Below are 27,198 nucleotides of genomic sequence, written 5' to 3'. Positions count from 1 at the left end.
AAAGTAGGGACAGAGTGCTAAGAGGGCACATAGTGTTATACCTACCCAATCATGCATGTCCTTCTGACCAAGCACCACGGTAGCTCCTGAGCCACCTCTAACAAATTGTCACCACCTTCTCGGGGCTGTTTCAGTATCCTGCCCATCCTTACCTTAGAAAGCTTATTATTTTGTGCCACATTATTTAAATGCCCAATTTTCTAAACTGAAAGCAAGGATATTATGCCTTTTTAATCTTTATAGCCACCCTGTGTCAAGTACATGCAGTAATTATTGAAGAAATGAATGAACAGTCCCTAAACAGCTTAAGTACCCCCCACAATCAATAAAGTGTCATTGAAGTCAGTCTGCCTTCACATCTTACTTGTATGGTGATGAAATTGAGTGAGTGATAATCAAATCATTTGATATATATAAAATGTTATAGAGTAAGGCCTACAAATGCTATTAATAATGAGAGAAGTATCCGTGTATAAATTTTTCCTGACCTTTGGTTCATAAGTGGATTTATGAGATAAAGACATCTTATTTATAGCTCAAGTTCAAAAATCTTGAGTAAGCCTTTAAAACGTATGCTTCCCCATTGACTGTCTACTAAGTGCTTACTGTCATTGCACAGAATAGGCATTAACTAAATATCTGCTCAAACTGTGTGTTTCCATCAAATTCTGGCACAATATAGTACAAATTTTGATGCAACTCACAGGTGCTATTTTTGCAAAAAATATTCATGAACTCTAGACTGTGCCAATATTTTGACTATATCTCTGTAAAGATGCAAAAAAGATTAAAAAGAGTGTGAGCTTTTTATAGTGGCTATGAAATATTGAAGTTATTTTCTAAAGTCTAATTAGTGTCACGAATCAAAAGACATTTTAAATATAAAAATTATCTTTCTGTGTAAAAAAAAAAAAGTGCTTAGATTAAGATACATGACACCAAATATTCCAAACTCATTGTATTTAGTAAAAAATGTCACCTCTTCCTAATCAGTTTTTTAGTACCTTTACCCATTTTGTTTACTGTATGGGCTTTCTTGATGATCATAAGCAAGGTTAGCTTGTTCAGTAACTCATTTCTATGGTCATGCCTTTGATTGTTTCAGCCTTAAATTTATGGGGAAAATTCCCATCTACCATACAGAAAATAGGTAGAAAACTCCCTTGTCAACTGGAAAGTGACATACAAATGTGAAGCAGTCTTACTGTGCCTGGAAAAGAGAGAATAACAAGAGCAAGGGCAAAATGTGACATTGCATTTTAAACTTAGGAAATTGCAAAGAATTGGGAAATGCCAAAAGGTGAGCTGAGATCAGGTATAAAGGATTATATGAAAACCGTTTGGATTTTATTCTATAGTCAGTGGGGAGTCACCTTTGAGCAGGGAACTAACATAATTAAATCTGTGCTTAAAAAGCTAATTTAGGATGAATTGGAAAAGGAGAGATTGGAGCCAGGTTACCCATTCATTGCATAACTCAGGGCAAGGGATAATAAGGATCTGATTTACAGTGATGACTATGGAAATCATCAAAAAATCCTGAATTTAAAATGCATTTCGTACATAGAGTTAAACAATGCTTGCCAATTTTAGGAGTTAGGAGGTAAAAGACAGTCTGGCTTGGTTGACAAATTGAGTTGAATCCATCGATCAGAAAATCAAACCAAGGAAGATATATACAATTATAGAAGGATGGAATGGATTTAGTCCTGAACATGTTGAGTTGAGGGGTCTATACTTCCTAACCAGCCTTGTGCCTGTTACACTAATAGGTGTTCAATAAGTACTTTGCGAGTGTATCAATAAAGGAAGGAGGAATTATAGGTTAAGTTATTTGAGGGACATTATCCAGAAAGAACACAAAAATATGACAGAGGAAGAGATCAGAAGTACAAACTCAGAAGTCAGCATGTGTTTAGATAGCACCAGTGAGATCTGTAACGGAGGAGAGTTAAGTAAGAAGGCTAATGGCAGCTGTAAGGAAACAGGATTCTGTGTGTCTGATGTCTGGCAAAGGGAAGGCCTCATATAGTAATTATTCCGTGAATGAATGAATACGTGAATATCAACTTTTCAAGAGTAGATGAAGAAAGAGATGAAGTTAAGGAAGCTAAAAGCCTCACCATTTATAACATTTTAACCTTAAACATCCATTTCTTCCACACACAAAATAAAATTCAAAGATTTTTTTCATAGCTGATACTTGATCAATTTATTTGCACTTACCAGTGCCCTCTGGTTTGATCCACTCTCTGAAGAATTAAATAACCAAAAGACAGGCTGAAAGGAGGTTAATGCTGGAGAAGATATGAACCAGACCACTGGTCATTGAGTAATTATGAGTTAACTATATTTTTTAAATATAGTCATCCTTTATCATTATAGCAGAAGAAAATCTTGTTCTCAGTCAATAAAATTTTTCCCCTTAAAATTACTTCTAAATGTCAGATGAATGTAATTCAAAGAATGAGAACATAAAATTAGTGTCTGTTTTCAAAAGCACCATTAAGGCCTTTCAGTAATTTCACTGACTTTTTAGATTTTCCAATTGAAGATCTACCTATAGGCATTTTTGTTCCATCTCATTATTGTGCAAGGAAATGGACTTTGAGCATCTCTTCATGGCTGCAAGGCCCTGATTGGCTTGAATGCTCTTTTCCTGACAAAGGATGTGCACACTGATTTGCTACAGTGTCTTCTGACTGTTAAGGATTCGGAAAGTTAACCGCTGCTTGATGAGGAGCTATAATTCATATAGGACTAGGTTAAGATGACAAGAACGAGTGGAATATATGTTAAAACTGCCTACTCAAAATAGATCATATTTAAATATATGTGCATTTGCAAAAAAAAAAAAAATTCGAGAGGGACTTTAAGTTGGAGAAGACTTTTTCTTCAACATCATTACAATGTTTGCTTCTTTCCTTACAGAATTTAAATGAATTCAGTAAAAAGTGAAAGATATGCTAATGCTACTAAAAACACATCATTCATAGACACATGCCTCTGTTTTTATAAAATGTGAGAGACCACTTTAAGGAATAGGACTTTACTCTGTTAATGTCTTCTCTAAAATGTTTATTTCTTAAAGCAACTTACCATTTAAAAACTGAATTTAATGTTTTACTCTTTCATAGAATCATTTCCTAAAACAAAACAAAACAAAATCATTTTCCCAACCACATACACAACAAATATAAAATGCCAAGTTTATATTGAAAGATGAATCAAAATTGCTTATAAACTAAAGGGCAGCAGTAAATTCAAACTCATTATATCTCTGCCACATAAATGCCACAGGGCTTCTCTGCAGATCTCTCAAGATATTGAGAAACTAGCCTATTTAAAAAAAATCCTTCTTTAACAATATTAGCATAGAGTATCTCTGTTAAGTATATGTCCATATGAGTTTTTTTAAAAAGAAAACAAACTATTTCATGTTGCTTTCAGAACTAAAATATGAAGTTCAAAAGTATATTGCTATGAATAGCTATAAAATAAAGAAAGATCTGGGACCTGCTCAAATATATGGAATTACTTAGAAGAGTAAAGAAAATAATATTGACATTTTCCAAATCAGTATAATCTTCATCAAAAATAAACACCCAAGTTTTCAAAGATGTGCCCTTAATTTTTGCCTCACTGGGTGTAGTTTTCTTCTTTGTGGTTGTTGGCCTTGGAGCCCCATATCTGAGCATACTTGTGGATGCTTTTTCCAAGGGATGTGCAAAGAACAGTGCACACCATCTAGTGGCTCACTTCAAAATTGCAGCAAAGAAGTGAGTTTGAACAGGAAGTACTAATGGGTGTCAGTAGCCCTGGCAATTCACAGCTTTAGTCTTCCTTCAGTATTTGTCCAAGTGCCTGAGAAATGCTTAGGTGGTTGCCACGAATCCAAGGAGGAAGCCCTGAATTTAAGTATCCCACAGTTAAAATCCTACTTTATTTCAGTTATGTATCTATAATTACTCTGCTTTAATGTGAACTTTTTAACTTTCCTGCTTAGTACCAGTGTTAATATTATTACTATAACACTTTGTTATATCACAAAATGAGCAACTTGGATGAAAGAGGAAACAGGTCCCACTGGTGATGATCAGCTAAGTGGCTTGCATCTTTAAATCATCATCACCAAAACAGTGGTTGCCAGTCCATAAACTCCAGGGAAGCCATGCAGCTAACACAGAGTGATCCCTAAGTCCATAGTCACAGGGCTCAGTCTCTATAAATTGAAAATAGGATGTCTGCTACAAGTATTGTATTCACCATAACAATTTCAAATATGATTAATAAAAAGCACTACTAAATTACTCATCATTTATTTGTTATGTAATTTTCATAAATGAATATTAGTGTATGGCTCTCATTCAGGAATGTACAAAAACATGTTCATTTATATTTATACATGTGTATAAATTATATGAACAATGGAATTTAAGAAATACAGTGATCATGTTTTCCACAATTCCACTTTGAGGAATTTGTCCTAAGGAAATAATCAATGTTCAAATGCATTCATTTTAGCATTGCTTATAGCATCAAAAAGTTGGAATCTAACATGATGGACAAGTATTAGTTTAGCCATACAAAATAATAGCATACTATTATTAAAAAGTAAACATGAAGATTTCTATTTATTAAAATAAAAATAGCTTAACATATTCACAGGTAAAAAGAACCAATTACTAAAGCACATAATCCATTTTATATATTTGTGAATAAGTGAAGAAAATACATGTAAGAGGATATATTTTATCCCAGGAGGAAGATATAATTTATTTTACCACGCATAGTAAGAGAAAGAACGGTGTCAAGAATGACATCCAGGTTTTTGTCCTTAGCTAGTTGAAGGGCAGGTGGACACTGCTGTAGGTGGAAAGGAGAGCATTTGGAGGAGACAGGCAGGGGTTGGTTAGAGAGCATGGTATGCTGGAGAACCCTACTTCCCCAGAGGAACTTGTATTGGCATTTGTGTGGCTGGAAGATCACCCTAGTGCTGAGTGTGGATGGAGGTGAAGAAAGATAAATGAAGAACACAAGGCACAACCAGTAAGGACTATGAACAGGGCACAGCCAACCAGCTAGAAAGAGAATCAGGAGAGAACTGTGTCCTGGAAAGACACATTTGAAGGAACCATCTCCCATGCCAAATGTTTCAGGTCCTATGAAATGAACACTGAAAAATGACACGAGGTCTAGCCACCAGAGGTTAACTTAAGGACACTTGTTTTGGTGGAATGATAAAACCAATAGCTTCATCAAAAAGGACTGCAATGAAATTGAAAAAAAAAAATTGGAAACTTTGAGCAAAGACAACTTTTGGAGGATGATTTATGTGAAGAGAAAGAGAAAAATGGGATAGGTAGGAAGAAGAGAATATTGATTCTAGAAATGTCCTTTTTGTAAGGTGAGCAGTATAACAGCATGCATCTCTGCTGATAGGAGACGTCTGATAAAGAGGGAAGAGTTAATGATGCAAGACATGATAAAATTGCTGGGGGAAAAAGTATCCTTGAGTAGTCGAGAAGAAATGGGAACTGGTGCATAATAGAGAGCTTGACTTTAGAATTAAGCATGGACAGTGCATCCATAAAAAACAAAAAGAAAAGCAGGACATGTATATTGATGCTGGTAATGTTGTGGGGATGAGACCGAGAGCCGGTGGGAGTTCTTTTCTGAATGTTTCTATTTTCTTAGTAGAATAAAAAACAAGGTTATCGGCTAAAAGCAAATCAGGAAGCAGATGTTAGAGAGCTGAGAAGAGAGAACAAAGTGTGCAATAGTCATTTAAGACAAAAGTGAGCAAACATTTTTCCTATGAAGAGTAAGAGAGTCAATGTTTTTGATTTTGCAAGCCATTAGGTCTCCATTGTAACAATTCACCTCGGCTATTGTGGCACAAAAGCAACCATAGACTGTATCCAAGCTGTTGGGTGTGATTGTATGCAAATAAAACTTTATTTATACAAGCAGGTGGTGGGCCACCTGAGCCATGAGCCATAGTGTACATTCACATAGCGATATCAATTTCTCCAGCCACATTCAGCCATATGGGTGCTGGAAACTGGAATGGGTTTGAATATAACCAAGATCTGGTTTTGTTAGACCTCTATGAAGAATGCAGAAAGGGACAAGGGACTGAAGTGTGTATGTTGGGAAATCATTTTAAATGCAAACTATGAAGTCTCAAATAAGGAGGTGAATAAGGACACAAAGGGCATCAGATGTGAGTAATGGTATAAAGGAGACAGGCTGAATGAGTCTGGGCCTTGCTGTTAGACTTTGATGCTCAGATACTTCTCATGAGAAAAGAGGACAGTTGGTCAGCTATTTTATTGAAGAGTGAGTTTTGTCGGGTGATAATGCAAAGATGAGGCATCATTCCGCAAGACAGATAGAATGTCATCCCCATTTCTCCATGTGAAGGAAAGAATTCAAATCGAGTTGAGTGTGATATTTGAATCACCATCTTGTTAACCCTAACATCTAGTTTCTTAGTTATTAACATTACTCCTTTTCTTCTTCCCTTGATTATATTAAATCTCCCTGCCTCTTCCCTCTCCTCAGATACTACATATACCCCTGGTTTCATGTTAGTTCATTTTTTTTTCTCATTCTCTTATCATCCTCCCATTTTCTTTGCCTCTTGGTCTTTATATACAGCTGTTTTGCTGTTTTCTGAGCTGACACTTCAAGATATTGTTTTACACTCTTCATGTTTCGACCTCTGGAGCCCTTTCTCTCTTTTGCTGGATTTCTGAACTTTAAAATGATGGCTTTTTTTTATTTCAGTGGAAGCATACCCACGTGATGTAAGAACGTTAACAAGATCTAAGGACAGATCCTGTTCCTGAGGTTCAGCTTTCACTCCCTTCCGGTCCTCTCTACTAAGAATAGCCAAGTGTTGCCCACTCAGGGGCCTCTGCTACCTTACCTCCCACTACTTTTCCACTTCACCTCCTATTGATCCCCAAACCTGCCTTACCCTCCTTCCCATAAAGCTGTCTAACAGTCTGTGGCCTCCACGCTCTGGTGCTCACAGGTGGCATTGACTGGAATGCCCTGAAGCCCTGTTTCCCCACTGTTTCTTCAAGGGCCCAATACAGAGGCCCACCTGTAAGTATTATTTTCCAAGACAACTAAAAAAATCACTCTTGTCATGTCTCATCTTTCTCTGTACATTGGACTTCTAGAGCATCAGTAATGACAGTCTATTTTGTATTAAATTTACATGAGCATGTTAATATTTCTTCCATTAGCTGTGGGCTCCTGATAGACAGGGTCTATATATTTGTGTATATTCTTTTCTGTTCATATACAGCAGATAACAGATATCTGATATATTTCAGTTAAAAAAAAATTAAATGAAATTCAGCTGGGAAATGTGGTGCACACCTGTCATCCCAGGGATTTGGGAGACTGAGGCTGGAGGATTGAAAGTTCAAGGCCAGCCTTAGCCACTTAGCAAAACTGTCTCAAAACTAAAAAGTGCTGTGAATGTAGCTCAGCACTCGTGGGTTCAATCCTCAGTACCCTCCTACACACTAAATCCCTCATTCTTCTTTTGCATTGTGTGTTGGGAAGTGAATTTAAACTAACACTTTGAATGTCATCAACGTAACTGTTGAAAATTTGAGGACCTATGTTATGTCACTTCATCCTACCTACATGACAAGATGCAATCAACCTCTAGAATGTTCTTGCCCCAATGAGTCAAAATTGCATTTTGTTCAGTTGTATATCAAATCTGTGCTTGAGCAATTGTATATTTTTATTAAGTAGTTAGTATCTTAACTGAAAGAGCTTTGTTTATTTGGGGATTTTTTTTTGTCCCTTATAAAATTAAATGGTGCAAGAATCTTTGGTGGAGGAATTAGAGAAAGGGAACAAAAAAGAACTACCTTTTATACTTTGTCTGTAATGAGCCCTGTGCTTCACATAAGTTACCCAATTTAATTGGATTCTCACAATTACCCTGTGAGGTAGATATTATAATCAACATTTTACTGATGAAGAAAATCACAATTCTCAAACTCACATAGTTGAATGATACCAACCCTGGTCTGGGGATGGATATGTAGTTCAATTTGGGTAGAGCATATGCTTAGCATTCACAAGGTCCTGGATTCAATCCTTAGCATGTGTGCATACACACACACACACACACACACACACACACACACACACAAAATCTTCCATTTTAAAAAGCAAGAGATATGTAAGTCTCCAAATCTCCAAAGCCGAACTAAGTGGCTAACACGATGTACTTGATCAATTTATATTTCAACTTAACCAAATTGCTTCTTTATTTGAAAATTTCAAGTATTGGTTACAAAGAACATAAATCCAATAACTTAAATTATTGTGTCAAATTTAACAAATACTTATTAGGTATATATTTCATGCAAAGCCTTTTCCTAGGCATTAGAGATTCAGTGGTGAGCAATATAATCCTTGTCTTACCTATGCAGTTAACATACTAGTATGGAAATAGATGGTGCAAAAAATAAATCTCTGTAATTATGAGCTTTGTCAAGTACTATTGAGAACACCAAAGTAGGGTAAAGAAGTAAGAATGGATGACTTTTTAGATAGGATTTCAGGGGAGGCCTCCCTTTCTGGCAGAGAATTGGATGATGGGGGAAACTATGCAGATTTATGAATGATTTTCCATTCATAAATCTTTTCATGTGGCAGAGGGAACAGCAAGTGCCAATTCCCTGAAAATGAACTACACTGGGAATGTTGGAGGACAGCACAGAACCTAGCATGGCTGGAGCACCCTCAGCCAAGACAGTGGTACAGAAAAGTTGGAAAAGTATCCAGTGTTCAGACCATGTGGTCCTCGCAGGCCATTTTGAAAACTTTAAAATATATTCACAACATGAGCTCCTTCTCTGCTCAGACCTGCTTCTCCATTTCCATAAGCAGCTCTAGGACCTGTGTACAGAAAACAAAGCATCTCCTTTCAGCTCCAGCATGACAGTCCCTAGGCCCAGCTTGGTCATGACACCATATCTAGACCAGTCATTCACTGTATTCCCTTTTGTGCACATAGGCTTGCTTTGGGACCCAGATAGTGGAGTGCTCTAATGGTTGCTAGAAGGGCCAAGAGGGTGGAAAAAGTTTGCATTTTCTTTTGTTATTTAAAGATAAAGTAAAGGAGTCCGTGAACGCACAGAAGGATGTAATGTCTGGGAAGAGATGAAGATTGTTCATCCTAGTCTGACTAAATCAGACTCCACAAGCCCTCCTTTCTCTAGATTTCTTTGACACAGAGCTCTTATACTCTTTGTGTTGTTAGTTCAAAATGATCTCACATATGTCTGTAGTGGTGTTTCAAGCAGAATGGAAATTTCCTAAGGAAATAAAAATTTCCATGGTATCCATTTCCTTCACCAATCCTCTAGCACTTCTGGAGGGACAGTATTGGTCACTGGTGCATTCTCAGGAGAGATGTACACATTGATTCCAACCAGAGGACACCTGAAGCCCTGCTTGCCCAGCTAAAAGTGCTTCTGGGGAGTACAGAAGCCATTTTGTCAGAAATGTGTACATTCATAGTCCATTAAACGAGCTTCATATATAAGGCCAACAGAAAACAACTTGATTTTTTTTTTTTTTTTTGCAAATACTTACATTTCATACTCCCTCTATTAGGTGTCTCAACTGTCCCTGTGAGCTATACTTCAGAAAGTCCCCACAGCATCCCCAGCCATTTCAGGTTGGTAAAGGAAAAATTTATTCCCTAAAGATATTTGAAGTTTCTCTGGCTTCTATTGTATCCGGGATCCCCAAGACCACTCTAGTTACACACAAGGAGGACGAATGGAATCTTTCTGTAGTTGTACTCAAAATTATGATTTATTACAGCAACAAGATACATAGCAAAATCAATAAAGGTAAAAGGTGCATGAGGCCAAGCTCAGAAGAAAGTCAGCTTAAGCTTCAATGATCCCTGTCCCAATGGGGCTACACAAGACATACTTGAATTTCCTCCAGTGTCAAATTGTAACATGTGAAAACCTATCTTATAGGAAAGTTCACTAGAGACTCAGGCCGTTGGGTTTTATTGGTCAAGTGGGCATCTTCTAGAACATACCAAAACTCCAGACTCCCAGAAGAGAAGAGCTACTCCTATCTGCTAAGGTAGGAGAATGTTTGTGAAATGAAAGTTCTCAGAAGCCAGCCAAAGTCCAACTTTGCCAGCAGGCCTTTCTAGGGAGACAGTGTCAATCCTGCTCTGTTAACTCTTTCCCACACAGCTGTGTTGACGTGCAGCTGAGGAAGGCTGACCTGCCCTGAATGATGTTAACAATCCTGAAGAGTCTGGTCCCACCAGGGATGGAGCTGGAGGAGGGAGATACAAAGGGAGAAAAGCCCTTATTTGCCTGGTGCTTTTAAAAACCTGTCTTTTTTGCTTTACAGGCGATAAATGGCACAGAGCTGGCTTTGTTTTGTGATGAGCTGCCTTTATGGATTCTGTTGCGAGCTTCTTTCTGAACACTTCCCACTGCACCATAGGATACCTACTACATAGCTTCTATTAGGGTCTTCTTGACCTGGTATTTAACTTTTTTTGGTAGGGTGTAGGAGGTCCTTCCAAAACAACTGTGGCTGAGTAGGCTTCTAGAGCCCAGGCTTAGCCCACAGAAGGCCCTGGGTGCCATCACCCTGCCATATCCAAAAGCACAGGCCATTTCAACCCCAGGTCCCCTTCACACTACCACCATAGATGGCTCCCATCAGCCTCTTACCCCCAGACCTCCTCCTCCTCCTCCTGCTCCTTATCCTCTTCTTTCTCCTCTTCCTCCTCCTCCTCCTCCTCCTCTTCTTCTTCTTCTTCTTTTTTTTTTTTTTTTTTGGTATGGGGCATTGAATTCAGGGGCACTCGACCACTGAGTCACATTCCCAGCCCTTTGTTGTATTTTATTTAGTGACAGGATCTAAAGTTGCTTAGCACTTCACTTTTGCTGATGCTGGTTTTGAACTCCAGACCTCTTCTTGCACCTGCAGAGCTCCTGGAGGCATGGAAATACCTGGCCCAAGATTTCTTGGCTCCATCTTGAGGTGGAGTATGGAAGAAGCATTCTCTTTTCCTCTAGTGGGTAGAAAATGCACAGGATTCCTACAACTTCATATAACTACTCAACCACTCTCTTAAAAAGAAAATTAAAACGCTGGCTCAGTAATTGTCTGTCATATCATTGTATATATAAACTGAATACATATGGAGTGTGAACACACACACACACACACACACACACACACCTGATCAAAACCAGTTTAGGGGCCGCTTTTAGCAAGTCCTGCATAGTAAACCTAGTATATACCTCCAGATCAACTTCAACATTAGGTTTCAGCCTAAATTCTAAGTCAGGAGAAGTACCAAATATTCATGTTCTCAAATATATTCATAAACAAATATTACTCAATATTCAGTGGATGTCTAGTTATGCCAGTAAAAAAGCAATGCCAAAAAAAGAACAGGAATGCATCATAGCACTCTGCATGTTTCTCTCTTCTGATTTGCACAGCTTTAGCTCTTGACTTTTTCCCAGCAAGGGAGACTGGAACTTTCTCAAAAGGCAGCTCTGGATGACTCTTGATGGCCAGGAAGAGTCTTGCGTTCTTCTCCTGAGATCATGGTCCGCATTGGCATCTCCCCTCTGTGTTACACGCTGTTGGCTTGGTGTAGCCTTGATCTCCTGGCCCACCTGCTTTACTGCTCATGGGGTATCCTCGGCACATGCACACACCATGAAATGCCATCAGAGGCCTGCGTAACACACGTCCTTCTGAATCTTTGTAGCAAACTATTTATTCTTTGAAGTCCAATAAATGCAGCAGTGACACACTGAATCAACACAAGGAAATGTAATGAGGGTGACCTAAAAGAAACAAAGGTATTACAGTTCCAAGGATGCTGTCAACTACTTCCATATAACCTGGTGGCTCCACATGTTGGGAGAGATTGAAGCCATGTGGAAGCCATGACTGCTGGATTGTCCAAGAAGGGAATGGTACAGAAGGGATCTTGAGCAAGGGAGCAGGACCGATAGTAAGGACAGCATAGATAATAATGTGTCCCTTTGATTTGTTCATTTTCCCCAAACACATTTTTTCTGGCCTTAATAAAGGTTGATATTTGTAATAATATGATCTCATATTGAGAATATTTAAAACATTGATCTAATTTTAAAAATTCATTCTTAGAAAATAAGCTGATTAAAATTTAAAATAACATTATGCAGTCTAGTCCAAGGCCTGGCACATAGTAGGAGCTCAAGTAATATTTGACGAAACAATATTACTTTTACTGATAATGATTTGGCTGATGTGAGACTCTGGGGGAAAAAAAAATCTCTCTTTAGCCTATGATTTGGCTTAAGCCTACTATATTCCTGGAGTTTTAGTTATTTCTTCTCTGGAGTATTTATTTCTCTTAGCATACAGTGTTTTGTATTCTACTTATTTGTTCAATTTCTCTCTCCTCCCTCTCTCTCTCTCTCTCTCTCTCTCTCTCTCTCTCTCTCTCTCCCCCTCCCCTCCCCCAACCACCCCTCAGTCTTCTGTCTGCTCTACAGCACAGGAATGATATGCAATTAATCTTTACCATTCAGAGTTTAGCACAGTACATATTTTTGAATAAGATGATTGAATGAATGAGCTGATAAATGAATGATTCTTAAATGGACCTTTTGAAACCTCATGGATTTTCATGTGAACTGCTGATGTTCCCTTCCCAGTACTGAGCCTGTGTGATCAGCATCAGCAAACCCTTCTGTCCTCATTATATGGATGACACCCATTTCCTTCCCTCTGCCCTCAATCATCTGCCGCATCTTTCTGGCAATCATCTAAGAGAATTATAAACTATTTAACAATCATTTTTGCTATCGTGTTGCTGTGTGATCCATAGTGAAAATAAACCTTACTCTCTCTTTGTCAAGGATTTTATTTTCAAACATTTAAATACTATCTGTTGCTCTAATACTCAGTTTACTTAAGAAATCCACTATTCTTTAAATAATTCTTTTCTAGTGTAGAATGATGAAACTTCTACTTCCTACTCTTCCAGAAAGATATGACCAGCAAGGTACTAGGAGAGGTCCTGAAAGAAATATATGTCCAGTCCCTGAAGAGTTTACCAATCTCATTTTCTTAAAACTGGCATTTGTGTTGCATAGGATGGCATCAATCCTTCTAGAAGCCACCCCTCTTTTCTGCTCTTTCCTTTCTTCACTTCCTCCCTCCTTCACATCAGCTGGCATTCATCACATTTTCTATACCTTCCAAAGAAGTAAATTCCACACTCTTTCTTAGCTTGTGTTCACTTACATGTGCTAATATTTATTGATATATTAATATTTCTGATTATCATGAAAGGCATAAAAACTGAAGAGAGGACACAGTCTGGCCTCAAGGAGCTCATAGACTCTTTGGAGGTGACAAAAGAGAGACAGGTAATATACTGTACCATCACTGGGCAAATGACACAGTAAAGATATGCACTCAGTCTAATAGTTGTACAGAGCCAGGAGAAGGATCTTTGGGTCTTTGATACAATTTTGAGCTATGAAAGAGGAAGAAGCTGGTTTGGTTCTCACACAGCCTCCAAAGCCTAACACATGTGCACATTTTTTAGATTTGCAAATCTTAACCCCACTTAACTATGTCTTCGCTGTGAGAATACGTCTTCCTGTGTACAAAATCAAATGGGGGGAGGTGTTGACAAACTTTTAATTCAGGAGGTTCACAAATTCATCACTTAGTTCAGTTGGTAGAGTGCCTGGCATTCAGACCATACTCTTAGAGGACTGAAGTTTCCAAATGAACTGTCCATAACAATCAAATCATCCCTACATACACAATTTCCCACTTATTTGTAGTTTTCTGGTATGGTACATCCCAGAAAAAAAGTAGCAGAGATTTTTGTGGATTACTTACTCAATAATATCTATCAAGCACCTGCTAATGTATAAGATGTTTTATTATGTGTCTATTTCTATCTCCAGAAATGTATCAGTCAAGTTGCTAGATCTTTGCAAAGAGATTAAATGATAGGATTAAACTAACTAGCAAAATTTTTAATGTTTATGTTTTTCAATTGCATTTACTATAAAATCGAATAAATTGTTGGGAAGGGAACCCCTCCGGGATTCTATGGCAAGGAATATTCACTCAGTATTATTAAAGTGAGGCATCTTTCTTTCAGGTTATATTTGTTTTCAACAGCATGTAATTGCTATTTGAATTTGCTTCAATGAGTAAATATTTCACAAATATATATTCTAACAAAACCATGCTTCCAAAATATCATTTATTTTTCCTGTTTAGATAACTCCCAAGAAAAGAATATCTTAAAAACAGAAATCATTTCATTATACATAAAATAAGTTATATCAAGAAATCAAAACCCAACAGAAAAATATACAGAATACAAATGGATTTTAAGTATATGAAAAGATGTTCAATCTGTACCATAATAAATGGGCACAGATTTAAATTGTAACTATGAGACACCAATTGCTCATCTATCGTGTTGGCAAAGATACAAATGTAAAGATGGAGTACAATGTGAGAAGGTCCATGTGTTGTCAGTTTTGCTTTGCTGTGACTAAAATACCTGAAAAGAACAACTTAGAGGGGAAAAAGTTTATTCTGGGCTCATGGTTTCAAGAGGTCTCAGTGCACAGAGGTCTCTGTGCTCTCTGGCTTCATTGCTCTGAGCCTGAGGTGAGGCATCATGGCGGAGGAACAGCAAAGGACAGCTATTCAACACATGGAGGTCAGGAAGTAGAGAGAGAGGAGGTGCCAGAGACAAAATATAAATCCCAAAGGCAACTGCTTTCTCAAGCCACACCTCACCTGCCTACAGTTTACCACCTAGTTGGTTTATTCAAATTAGTAATCCATCAAATGAATCCACTAATTAGGTTACAGCTCTCATAATCTAATCATTTTACCTCTGAACATTCCTGAATTGCCTCACACATAAGCTTTCAGGGAACACCTCATCTCCAAGCCATAATGGTCCATCAAAATGTAAAATGAAACCGTTTTTGCCTGGCAATTTTACTTGGAGGAATTCATCCTACACTAAACTCCTCTGTGTGTGTTGGGTGTCTACATACACACTAAACACAGTACTGTTCGTAACAGCATTCGCTTGCAGCCCAAATTCCTTCTCTGTATCCCTAATGTTCTTTCTTAGTCAATCTTTCATCATCTCTTAGCTAGATCTCTTAGCTAGAGAGGAAAACCTCTCTTTTACTCCTTCATTATGAAGAGTTGCCAGAATGATGTTTCTAAAACACAAGTCAGATCATGTTGACCTGCTGCTTACACCCCTCCAGTGTCTATCTAACACCCTTGGAATAAAATGCACACCACTTTTTATAAGACCCCCTTGGCAGCCTCTGCCTGCGCTCTGGCCTCAGCTGCTGCCTATCTGGCCCTTGCCCTTGGTATTCCCCACACACAGGTTCTCCCTCTGCCTCTCCAACACAGCTGACTCATCCCGACTTCTGCACTCTGCCTGGATTCTCTCCCCTTATTTTTTAACAAATGACTCCATCTCACTCTCCAAATTCTACCTTAATTATCACTCCACAGTGGTGTCTTCCCAGACCATTCCAACTGGATCAGCAACCAGACACTTACCCTCTAGCCCATTGTCCCACTCAGTTTCTCTTCATGCCCTCTGACTGTGTTCCTCTTCACTCTTTGCTTGTGTTCTTCTCTCTCCCTATAATGTAGGGATGAAAGCTCTAGGAGAGAAGGGCCATTATCTGCTTTGTTCCCTGCTACATTATCAGCAACCTGAAAAGTGTTTACACCTAATGAGTCTTTGGTCAAATGTTTGTTGAATAAATTCATAAATGGCCATCAGAAAGGAAAGGAATAAATTACAGGACACACATCAAACAGAACACTGCAGCCATTTAAAATAATGCAACAGAAGACAGTGCCAGTGTTATCTTCTGATCATTCCCTCCCACATCACACTGACCCGCCCATGACCTCCCTCCTAGACCTCTGCTGGGACACCTCTGCTCCGGGTCCTGCTGAGCTGAAGTCTTTCCCAGCCTGTGCCTCAAGACCTCTGCCTTGGCTATACCTGCACCTACACCTGCCTGGCTCCCTCCCTCATTTCAGTCACTCCTCTACTCTAAAGTCACCCATCAGAAAGACCTCTCCAGCCACCATCAGAGCTCCCCACCCTTGTCACTCTTTCTCCCAGACCCTAACTGACCTGTCTTTGTTGCACTTGTCATTTGAAACAAAAGGGCCTATTTTATTTGTGTATAAATACGCCTCCTCTGACTTGATGCTCCTAGATATTGTTCCCCAGGACCTCTCAGCAGGTACAGCTTTTCCTGGCATGGAGTAGCCACAGAACACATTCGATTAATGGGAAATAAATGAATATATTCTTTAGTGCAAAAGCGCAAGATACTGAACAATGCATCTATATGTTGCTACCATCTGTTTTCAAGAAAATGGCAGTGATGGCCTCTAAGGGAGAAGAGTGACAGATTAAGGGTCAGGAATAGGAGAGGAACTTTTTGGTGCTGAATATATCCTCCTTTTTTTTAAGATTGTATTTTACCATGGGTGTTTAATCACTTTTCCAAAAATATTAAGAAACATGTCATTTTGGATAGTTTTGCAAGTTTATGTATTTGAGCCCAAAAGGAAATGAAGATCTCTATAACTGTTGCATTGAAATGACAAACATTCAATAACCATTGAGCGGGCAGTCCTATACACTTGACATTGCCCTACACAATCTCTTGTTTGGATTCTCATGGATATGTGTGCATTCTCGTGAAAATGCGTGCATTCATGGGAAGGGTACCTAGGCTTTCTGTTGCAAGAGAGAAAACAAGGGAGGAGACAGAGCAGTGTGGATCGTCAGTAGAATAAGATCTTCATAATACAAACAAGCCCTCTGGGCTTTTTCTATGCCAGGAAAAAGACCTCTATGCCCCTGATATTCATGAATCTAATTGTAGGATTGAAATGGGGACTTCCAATTTAAAAAATAATAAGAATAACCTTCTGCCCATAGACTCTTTACCCAACCTTTACTGGCTGATTTGCTAAGTGTTTTTCTGACTCCGTCAAACAAATGTACACTATTTTAAGAATGTCAACTATTTAAATACCCAGATTTATAGAAAACAAATTTAAAGCAGTCTGCTTGCTTTACTTAAGGATTTCTTCAAATATCAAACTAATAAACACATTTAAAATATGATTCAGTATAAAAATTATATACAAATTTCAGGAATACCATCATTGAACACTCAGGTACTCAGTAATTACTTGTTGGTTGGATGAACATACCTATTGAAAATCAGTAGAGTGAAATGAATAAGAGCGTGGGTTGGGGTCCTGATATTCCCGTGTTTGGATTCAATCTCTGCCATTCATTAGCTGAATATGACCTTCAACAAGTGAATTAACCTCTCAAGGCCTCAGTATTTCTTATAGATATAAAATGGATGAGTAATGCCTGCTTCATAGCTATTTGTATTAAAGGAAATATGCATGCAAACATAGGTAGATTTATATCAATATATTTTATCATAATAATATTTTATTAGGTATTATATTGTGAATCTTCCCCATTCACTTAATTTCTGCCTGAGTGCAAGCAAATGAATAGCATGAACCAAACATGTGTGTTGTTATATTTTTACAGACATAATATAGGTATATATATATATAGATAGATAGATAGATAGATAGAGATATATACGTATATCTATATCTATATCTATATATATATATATATAAAATTACTTAATTTACACATGCATGGCACATAGTAAATGTTTGGTAATGCTTATTACTGTGAAAAGCAACATATAGCACTCTGACAGTCTGATTATGTTCACATCCACAGAGAAAGATTTTGTGCATAACCTTCTAAGACATTTTATTGCACTGGTAGAGGTGTAGGTTAAAACTCTTCATTGACTGAAATGTTTATGGCTAAAATTAACAATTCACAGGTATATGAGCTAATTGTAGCTGAGATTTAGCTTGTAGCAGTTGCTAACCTAGATTTCATGTGTGGTGATGATAAGTCATACTGCAAAGTAAATAGTATGACTTACCTTTGCTCCAAGTTTATTATTCTATAACATCATCTGGTTCCTACCTTCTTAACTAAAAATATTCAATGTACATACTTTATTTCAATCCCCAGACTACAGTAGATCAGGTGTTTAGAGCTGGAAAGGTAAAAAAAAAAAAAAAAAAAAAAAAAAGAACAGACTGTTTCAAATTTAGAGACTAAATGAAAGGGCTCCATCAGATGACCAAAGTATATTTGGGGGTTTGGGGCGGGGGTTTCTTTTCTATTTTTTTTCTTTTCAATTTTCTGGCTCCCCCCACCCCTTTCCTTCTAGGACTACAAGTCTGTTTATAGTAAAGTTGGGAAATCTCACAAAGGGCCTTATAAACATGTGTTATTAGATTTTAAATCTGATTTGAAAGTGCCTCTCTCCTACTCCCTCTGAGTAAAGTGACCTTTTTAAATGGAGGGAAGTGGCTTTAGATGACAGTCATGATAAATGCGGTCATGTTCACTCAATAAAATAAGGCCCAGTGCATTTGAGGATAAATCAGTGAAATGTACAGCCCCACCTGTCTGTCTCCATCATTCATTTCCACTGTCACTTTCACAGTGGCTGATGGATCACAGTTGCTGTAAAATTAGACAGCCTTTAATCTCATTTCATCCTGATTAGCTTCTCTTTCCCCTTTCCCTCTAACTCACTGACTGACACGCTAAAAACTCACGCCGGGCTGTATAGGAACGTGGAGTACAAACCTCCTCCTTGTGAAGGCAAAGCAGGTGTCCACCTCTGGAGAAATCTGGAAAGGAGCCGGGATGTATTTGGTGTTATTTAAAGCAGAATCAATAAGTTCAGTACCCAGTGCCTCTTTAAACAGATTGTTTGCTCTTGCTTACTGCCCTATTTGGCTTTCTGTTTAATCAGAAGTCAAAGAAATTAGGTCTTTTGCAAAATTCAAACATTGATTGAATATAGATTTTTCCCTCCCTAATAAATTTGGGAGGATTTTACATTGAAAATAATTTCAAAGAGTTCTTTGTGTATATGTATAGCCGTTCACTTCATGATAATAATTCAGAAAAGGCAATTCGAGAATGATAATATTGAAAATGTTTAATCAAAAAATAAAGTATACAAGCTTTTAAAACAAGAGTAAATGTATGTGGAATAAATGAAAATACCTTCAAGTGGTCTTTATATTATGACTTCAAAAACCTTCTTTCCTCTTATTTTGAAGAGTTGAGTAGTTAGCTTAGTACAATAGTTTCATTTGTTTGCATAAAACATAACAATAGAGGTAATGAAATGAGAAAGAGGCTTAAAAATAAATCATGTATTATTTCCTTCACTTAATTTCTGCTTGCCTGAATGGGAGCAAATAAATGACAAGAAGGAAACATAATTGTTGTTATAATTTCAGAGATTGTGCTATATTACAAAGCTGGACTTGTAGTTAAGAAGGAGGAAATACAATTTTTTCCTTATTTTTAAGATTTGTGCATTGAACTTAGCAAAAGTTTAAAATAAACATATGAAGTGTGATGGTCATAGAATAAGTAGGTTTGGGCTGATGGCTCCGTTCCTGCACTGTCAAAAATGACGATGCTGTGTAAGTTCACACTGGCCAGAGGACCACTTGCAATATAACACAGAACAGCCTACTTTTGGTTTGTGTATTTTGTACCAGAATCATAATTCAAACATCAGTGAGTTAACTTTTAAAAAAACAAACAAGTCTTTAAAACATACCCCACCTTAGTTACACAGTAAATCCAGCAAAAATTCTGCCCCTATGAATTGTGAGTGGTGAAACCAACAGGATCCACACAGTTAAAAGCTTTTTCCAAAGAGACAAACTGAGGATTGAGGGACTCAGGACATTCCTAGGACTCTAAGTCCACTGACCCTAATTCATGGACCACTCAAACCAACATATACCCAATATCTACACCATCTTCTCCCCAAATGGAGGGTTCAAACACCAACACCTTCTCCCCCATGGAAATAACTTCACAAAACAATGAATATTTGAAGCTAAAAATGCACTAATGAATTAATCAAAACTCCTCCAATCCTTTGGCAAGAACCTTAAATGATCCGATTTACTCTCCGAGTTACAGTTCTCAAAGCTATACCAATTCCTCCTTTTTTTTTTTTTATTTACATACCTTATCCAGTATAAGCAATTTCTGAGGAAAATAAAAGATAATAAAAACAAAATGAAATGAGAGATATATATCACCCAAAATAAGTCAGGTGTGAGATAGGTTCCATCTCTTTCTTTCTTCCCCCCCCCCTCCCTTTCTGCATTGGCAAAAGAGCACAGAATAAGAGTTGGCTGGGACTCATATTGATTTCCCACTGCACTGATTTCTTAAGTGCTCTGTTGATCCGTGTCAAGCAATAAGTTCCCTGCCTGAACATGCACATCACCTCCCCATTTGTCCTCACCAGATTTAAGGTGCCCATATGATGAGCTGAACAAGGACATCATTTTTTCCTACTAGTGTCACTGGGCCCCAACCACTGCAAGTGATAGGATAACTAAGGCTGTATAGGTTTACATTTACCCTATGATATTAGGCTAGCAGAGACCAAAACTGCACGGCACAAAAGGTGACAGGGGCAAACTCTTCTGTATGTTGTGACTTCCCAAAGGCGATGCAAATGAGAGCAAACATGGAAAAATCTGCTTTCGTGGGTTTCTGATTAATGCCCCCTCCTCTTACCCACTGCAGTAGGGCAGGGAGAGGTGAGGAGAAGGTATATTTGTGATGTTCCTGACAGTTTTCGTCTTTGTTACAGAAGAGCTCCTATGCAGATAGATAGAAAATGTGTGATTGTGCTGCTAATGACATTGTACAGGAAATTAAGCGTATACATTTGGAGGAGGCATTAAATCAGCAGGACCTTAATTTAAAAACTGAAAACTGTATGGAAATTCAGCTTGCTCATTGCTGTGGAATAGAGAGCTACCAAGCACCCCGAGTCTGTTTATGGAAAGATTGCCAGCAAGCCAACTTTGGGCAAAGCAACTTAGTGACTCCAAGTATATTCAGCATTACTTCTTCCAAGAAGTAATTGCCAGTCCTGACCATTTGGGAGTGTCAGTCATTGTTTGAGAATGTCATCCCCAGCATCAGGCAGGTGAGAAGGACTTAAGAATCCAAAACAGCATGACAGGTTGTTCTTGACTGATTTGTGGAATAACATTATGTAAAATTAATCAAAATGGGTTGGGTTTGAAACTGCTGGGAACACATCACTAAGCCAGTGTTTGGGGATGGCTGGATTGCTGGGTAGCCGTTCTGCTACTTATGCTGTTTTCTTCCTTCTGACTGAGTCGCACATTTTATGCACCTCGGGTAAGTAAATAACTGGTAAGCCAAGGTATGAGGTCCTAAGATGGAAAAAATTATACAATCTCTTTTCTCTTAATTCCAGTTATGCCATACAACAGTGCCCATCACTGCGTTGTGGAGGTAGAAAACTTCTTGTTCGTGTTGGGTGGAGAGGACCAATGGAATCCGAATGGTAATTATTGAATAACTTTAATTGTAGCTACTTGTGTTAATCAGCATCGTGTTACTAAAACAAAATGCCTGAAGCAACTAACTTTAAAGAGCAAAGGATTATTTAGCTCACAGTTGTGAAGTCCAAAGACATTGTCTGAGTCTGGTGAGGGCAGTAGATGGGACACATCTTGACAGGAGTGCATGTAAGAGCCAATCGTGATTGTAGGCAAAGAGAGAGAAGACAGGCAGGGTTTCCATAATCCCTTTTGGAGACATGTCCCCCAGTGAACCAAGGATCTCCCCAAAGGCCCTACATTCTAAAGGTTCCTTTACCTCCCAATACCACTATCCTGGGGACTAAGACTTCATCATATGGACCTTTGAGGGACACATAATTCAAACCCTATCAATGCTCAACAAGTATGTTTTCACTGAAGGCATTAGTAGGGATCCATTTTGTAATTGGTGTGGCAAATGTGTTTCCATGCAACAGGCACAAATAAAGTAGTCAGGAAATTTGGCTGACAATGGGAGGAAAGGCCAGTCATTAACCTCATTGAGGGCTTATGTAGTGGAACACTCACTCTTTGCCTGGGAATTTGGCTTCACAGTGATCCCCAGCCCCTCTCCTTATCCAATGCCACAAGCCCAAGTACAACTAACTCCCCAGAGAACAGTAAAAAGCTGCAGCTGCTAAAAATCCTCACCACCTTCTCCTCCACTTTCCTCCCATTTTATTGAAATGACAATGCAGCATTATCTACAGTTGCATCCACTTAGCTGATGTTATTTTGCAGCAGGTACACCTGAAGATCCATTCTGCTGGCTGTTCCCTTTGCAAGTCTTCTTCCATAGGTTATCCCCACCATCCTCCCTTGGATGTGATTACTTCATAAATGTACCACAAAGAGAAACTAAACCTTTTGACACACTTCCCAAGCCAAACACAAGGAGAACACTGTGCCTTGCAGAATATGCAAAATTATCAAGGTATTTTTGGAAAGCTTGCACATGGAGGAGGAGTTGCAGTTGTAGCCTTCTGTGTAACAGAGATAATTATGACTGAGAAACCATAAAACAGATTGCAGGTACACATTTTTACTTTTAAACCCCAGAACATCTAGCTGAAATTACATATACTGCATGTATTTTATTGTGAATGCTCTTTCAGCATCTGCACTGAGGCAAATTACAGAAAAATTGTTACATCTGTTTGCTCTAGAAAATCCTACAGGGAAACCATCTAGGCCACCCACCAAAAACATTTCTTTTAAGAAAGGGGAGAAACATTTTTTTCCAGACCTGAAGTCTTGTGTCTCAGTGTTGGAAAGGAGATAGCTCCTGGGCTTTCATGAGAAATAGATTTAGAACAAGAGCAAAAATGATACTTCACATTACTCCTTGAACTTACCTCTGTAGTGATGGATTTGATATGTTCCCAGAAGACCTTGACTTACATACAATCCACAGTAAATTCACCTACGTAGCCTTCCTCAGTGAGAGAATTCAATGGAGCATTTGTAGGTAAACACAGTGCACAAACATTGGGTTAATCTAAGCAAAGAACCTGCAGAATGTTCTTTTGGAAGGTCAAATTAAAATTAAAACATGACAGAAAAAGGCTGGAAAATCCTAATTCATAGTACTCTCTCAGCCCACCTCTCTTCCCCTATGGGTTAGGCCTCTGTTTCCCAGTCTTTATGCCACAACTCAGTTTTCACAAAGCACTCTGAACCTCCCATTCCTATAAGTCACCTCTTAGCAACTCAGAGAATCTCCTCCCTGGGTTGAAACAGACAGATAGACAGACAGACACACACACACACACACACACACACACACACACACAGCCCTTAACTGCTTGCTGTTCAACTTCAGATCAAAAAAACACAGTCCAGAGAATTGGGTGGAGGATGAAGAGAGCTTAAAGGACATATTCCTCCCTCTGGTCTAGAGGATCAAGATTTTACCTCTGAACTAATTTGGACGCCCCATGAGACTATGATATTGGACTACCCCAAATTTCTTCCACCCTACCCGGAGAGAAACAGCAACTGGGTTTAAAGCCCTGTGTGAAGATGCTATGAGAAAAGGCCACCTGAACCCCAAAAGGCATGACTTCAAGGATGCCACTCCCCATTGTCACTCAGCATGCTCAAAGTGGAGACTCACATGACAAATTGTCATCAGACCAACACGCTGAAGCATCAGACTAAAGTGCTGAGGCGTTGTGTGCTTTTGAAAATTATTACCAATGCTAATCATGTGACTAACTGCCTCTTCTCTTTGTTTCAGCCACTAAGAAGCTCAGAATTAAATTTGAGTAAAGCTATAATTACTACATTTTAATTTTACAGTTAGTCTCAATAGAAGCCTGGCAGCTCTCTCTCTCTCTCTCTTTCTGTAAGATCCCTTTTAGAATTTTGGAAGCTTCCACATGGAAGGCTGAGCGGCTGAGTCATTCTGTCCCTGACTTATTGGGCACATGGTGTCATTTTGCATAGATCTGCGCAAAGGCTGATGAGCCACTGGCTTGGGCTCCAAATTAGAAGAAAATTGGTTGCACCTGCAGCAATTAGGCAGTCTTATGTACCCTGTGTCATTGACAGTCAGTGGCTAGTGTCTTCCCCAGGTGGAGGATGAGGGCAGAAGTTGAGGCAGCCTGTTCAGCTGAAGGAGGAGCTTGACCATTAGCCGCCTAGGAAATGGTGCATCTCTTTGATAAAAGGGATCTGGCTGGATACCAAGATCATCCATCACAATCTCATAAACATTTTCCAAGTAGCTTCATATTGCATTCATCTGGTCAATGATAGCAGACTTCTTTAATATTAGTAATGATATTTATTAAGTAATTGTTATTTTAGCTAGAAACTTTGCTAAGCACTTACTTACATTGTTTCACTTAATCCTTACAACCATATTGTGAGCCATGTTCTATGAGCAAGGTTTACAATGAGGACACTAAGCCTCAAGAGGCAAGGCACTGGTCACGACACCGCTTACAAGAAGCTAAACTGATTCCAAAGTAGGTAAGACTCCAGAGCCTTAATCTCTAAGTCTGCTAGTCAATAATGCTGTCCGGTGACAACATCACTGCATTACACTGCCTAGAACATAATCAAAATCTATTCATGTGCTCAACCACAATAGAAACAATTGTGTTTTTGCTATTTCTCTTGTAAAATTAAATCTCTATTATATCACAATGGGAAGTGGCTTTTACTCACTCACAAAGAACTCTTCATCATTCCACATTAAGAAAACTATGGAAGAACTCAAGTATCTCAAAAATATGGAATTTTCATATTCTAATACCTCATGCAATTAATACTAGATCTTATGAAGAATAGCAATCCTTTGATCACATATAAATGTGCTTTAGGAAGTGTAATAGAAAATTTTCAAATCCATGGCTTCAAATACTACATCAGTGTGCCTCCAAAGATAATATCATCTCAAGTTAAACTTTAATTCTTGTGAAAAAGGTGCCTGAAATGAAATATCCTTGAATAAAATACAAAATTCTAAATTTCAATACATGCTCATAAAATACATCCTTGAATGAAATATAAAATTCTAAATTTCAATACATGCTCATAAAACACAAATGCATGCTCTTCAAACATAGTCTTACTTCCTGAGGGTCTAGATTATAAGACCAAAATTTGAAGTCAGAAAATAAAAATTGGTTACTGGAAATATAAACAGGACACATATATAATCTTTCTACCAGGTAGAGTATAAATATTAATTCCTATCAACTTCCTTCATATCATTAGTGATAGTATTGCATTTGCTATTTTAATGAATATGCATATATTCTATCAATGCCTTAATCTACATTTGTCACTTGCTGATAACCACCTCCCAAACCAACAACTCACAGAAAATTCCTTTCCTTCCCACTTCCTTCCCTTTGACCACTGATTATGAACTGCCACCCCTTACCCATTTATCACTTCATTCAAGGGCTAGTCAATAATGGTGTCTGGTGATAGGGCATCACCCAAAAAGAGAAGTGCTGGAAGAGTTGGAGAGAAAGTGAAAAAGCAAAATAATAATAATAATAATAATAATAATTCAAAATTCCATTGTGTATCCACCACTCTTAAGCTGCTGGAAGAGTCTTAACAGTAAGTCACAGAGGAGAAGAGAAAAACTCCATTGTCTCTCAGGTTCCTCACTCCACCACCCTCATTCCTTTTAAGGTTCATTATCCTCTCTACACCTTTGCCACTTCTGGAATGCCACCATTATTTTTATCTTCCTAGTCCTCTATCCTTGACTCTCTTTCATTCCATGTACTCTGCCTCTGGAAACTCTTATCACAATTCCATCTCCCACCAGGCCCTGCTACACCTTTTCTCTAAGCCAAGGCCACTACCTATTACAACCAGAAATGAATACTGCCTGTTCCTATCTCTGCTGCTCAGCACATGAAGGTACTCTGTATCCCATTGCCAGAGGAGATAGATGTCTTCTTTCAAAGGGACATTCTAAACCAAACTTCAGAGAGAAACATTCTGCATTCCTTAACCTTGGAACTTGAGTATCAAGGATGACATTTTTTTCTATAATTATTGCAAGTTTCACAAAAACTTACTCTTAAGCCTACTCTAGACATAAATCCTCCTTACTTTGGAGCCTCCCCTATGAGAAATCCAAGTCTTCTGGACCCCCCTGGTGTTCTCATCTCTTTGTGTACCTCACCAGAAAAAAAAAACTCAATTTATCACCCAACCTGACCATCCACTCTCTCACATGATATCTGGAACTCCTAATCTCACATTAGCCAAAGGTCTATACTCCTTAAACACTTCTCTGAATGTTTTTTCTATTTCCTTTCTACTCAAAACCAGGCTATCTTCTGAGAGTACTGCTTTCCTAGCCTGTCTAGTGAGTGTTTGTTTCTTTTCCCCACATACTTCATATTATTGGAGCAGGTGGCTTCTCTCCTTCCTCTCCTTTGCCACTCCCACATATTGAAAATCCTATGCACTTTAAATGAGATTTTTAGATTATACCCTCTACTGCCCCTTTTATGTGGCAGCTATCCACTGCTTCCCTGGTAATGCCACCTCCTTCACTTGACCGTGCCACTTGTCCATCACCCCTTTATGTCCTGACTTCCCTCCTTACGGAGCCTAGATTCTCTAGCCCACCCCTACTTCACTCTGTTCATTCACAGTCCTCACAGCTCTCTCTCCTTCCTCTTGCCTAGCAATCTTTTTTTTTTTTAAAGAGAGTGATAGAGGGAGAGAGAGAGAATTTTTTAATATTTATTTTTTAGTTCTCGGCGGACACAACATCTTTGTTGGTATGTGGTGCTGAGGATCGAACCTGGGCCGCATGCATGCCAGGCGAGCGCGCTACCTCTTGAGCCACATCCCCAGCCCTTGCCTAGCAATCTTGATTCTGGTTAAACCCAACTCTCTTCCACCTCTTCCTTGCTCCTGAGCAGCTAAACCTGGAGGAGAAAACCACACAGCCACACTGGCTGCTCGTCAACCCTACTAAATATCTGTGATCAGTGCACTCAGCCACACCCCCCCCTGATGATTATTTCATGTCTTTTCTCTCCTTCA

The 27,198-nt window shown here is 38.5% G+C and overlaps 1 protein-coding gene across 1 annotated transcript in view; it reads left to right on the top strand.

Annotated features, from left to right (window-relative positions):
• Positions 1–27,198, top strand: part of KLHL14 (kelch like family member 14) — a gene marked incomplete at its 3' end in the record, with an annotated part of 95,155 nt that overhangs the window by 52,784 nt on the left and 15,173 nt on the right. The window contains exon 3 of the mRNA XM_081263291.1: positions 21,540–21,629. Within this exon, the coding sequence (XP_081119417.1) occupies positions 21,540–21,629 (90 nt within the window). The remainder of the gene's footprint in view (positions 1–21,539; positions 21,630–27,198) is intronic.

The sequence above is a fragment of the Spermophilus citellus genome (genome assembly GCF_964194105.1).
Source record: "Spermophilus citellus genome assembly, chromosome: 12".
Taxonomy (NCBI): domain Eukaryota; kingdom Metazoa; phylum Chordata; class Mammalia; order Rodentia; family Sciuridae; genus Spermophilus; species Spermophilus citellus.
The sequence above is the reverse complement of the archived record's forward strand: the minus strand, read 5'-3'. Positions and strand labels throughout refer to the sequence as shown.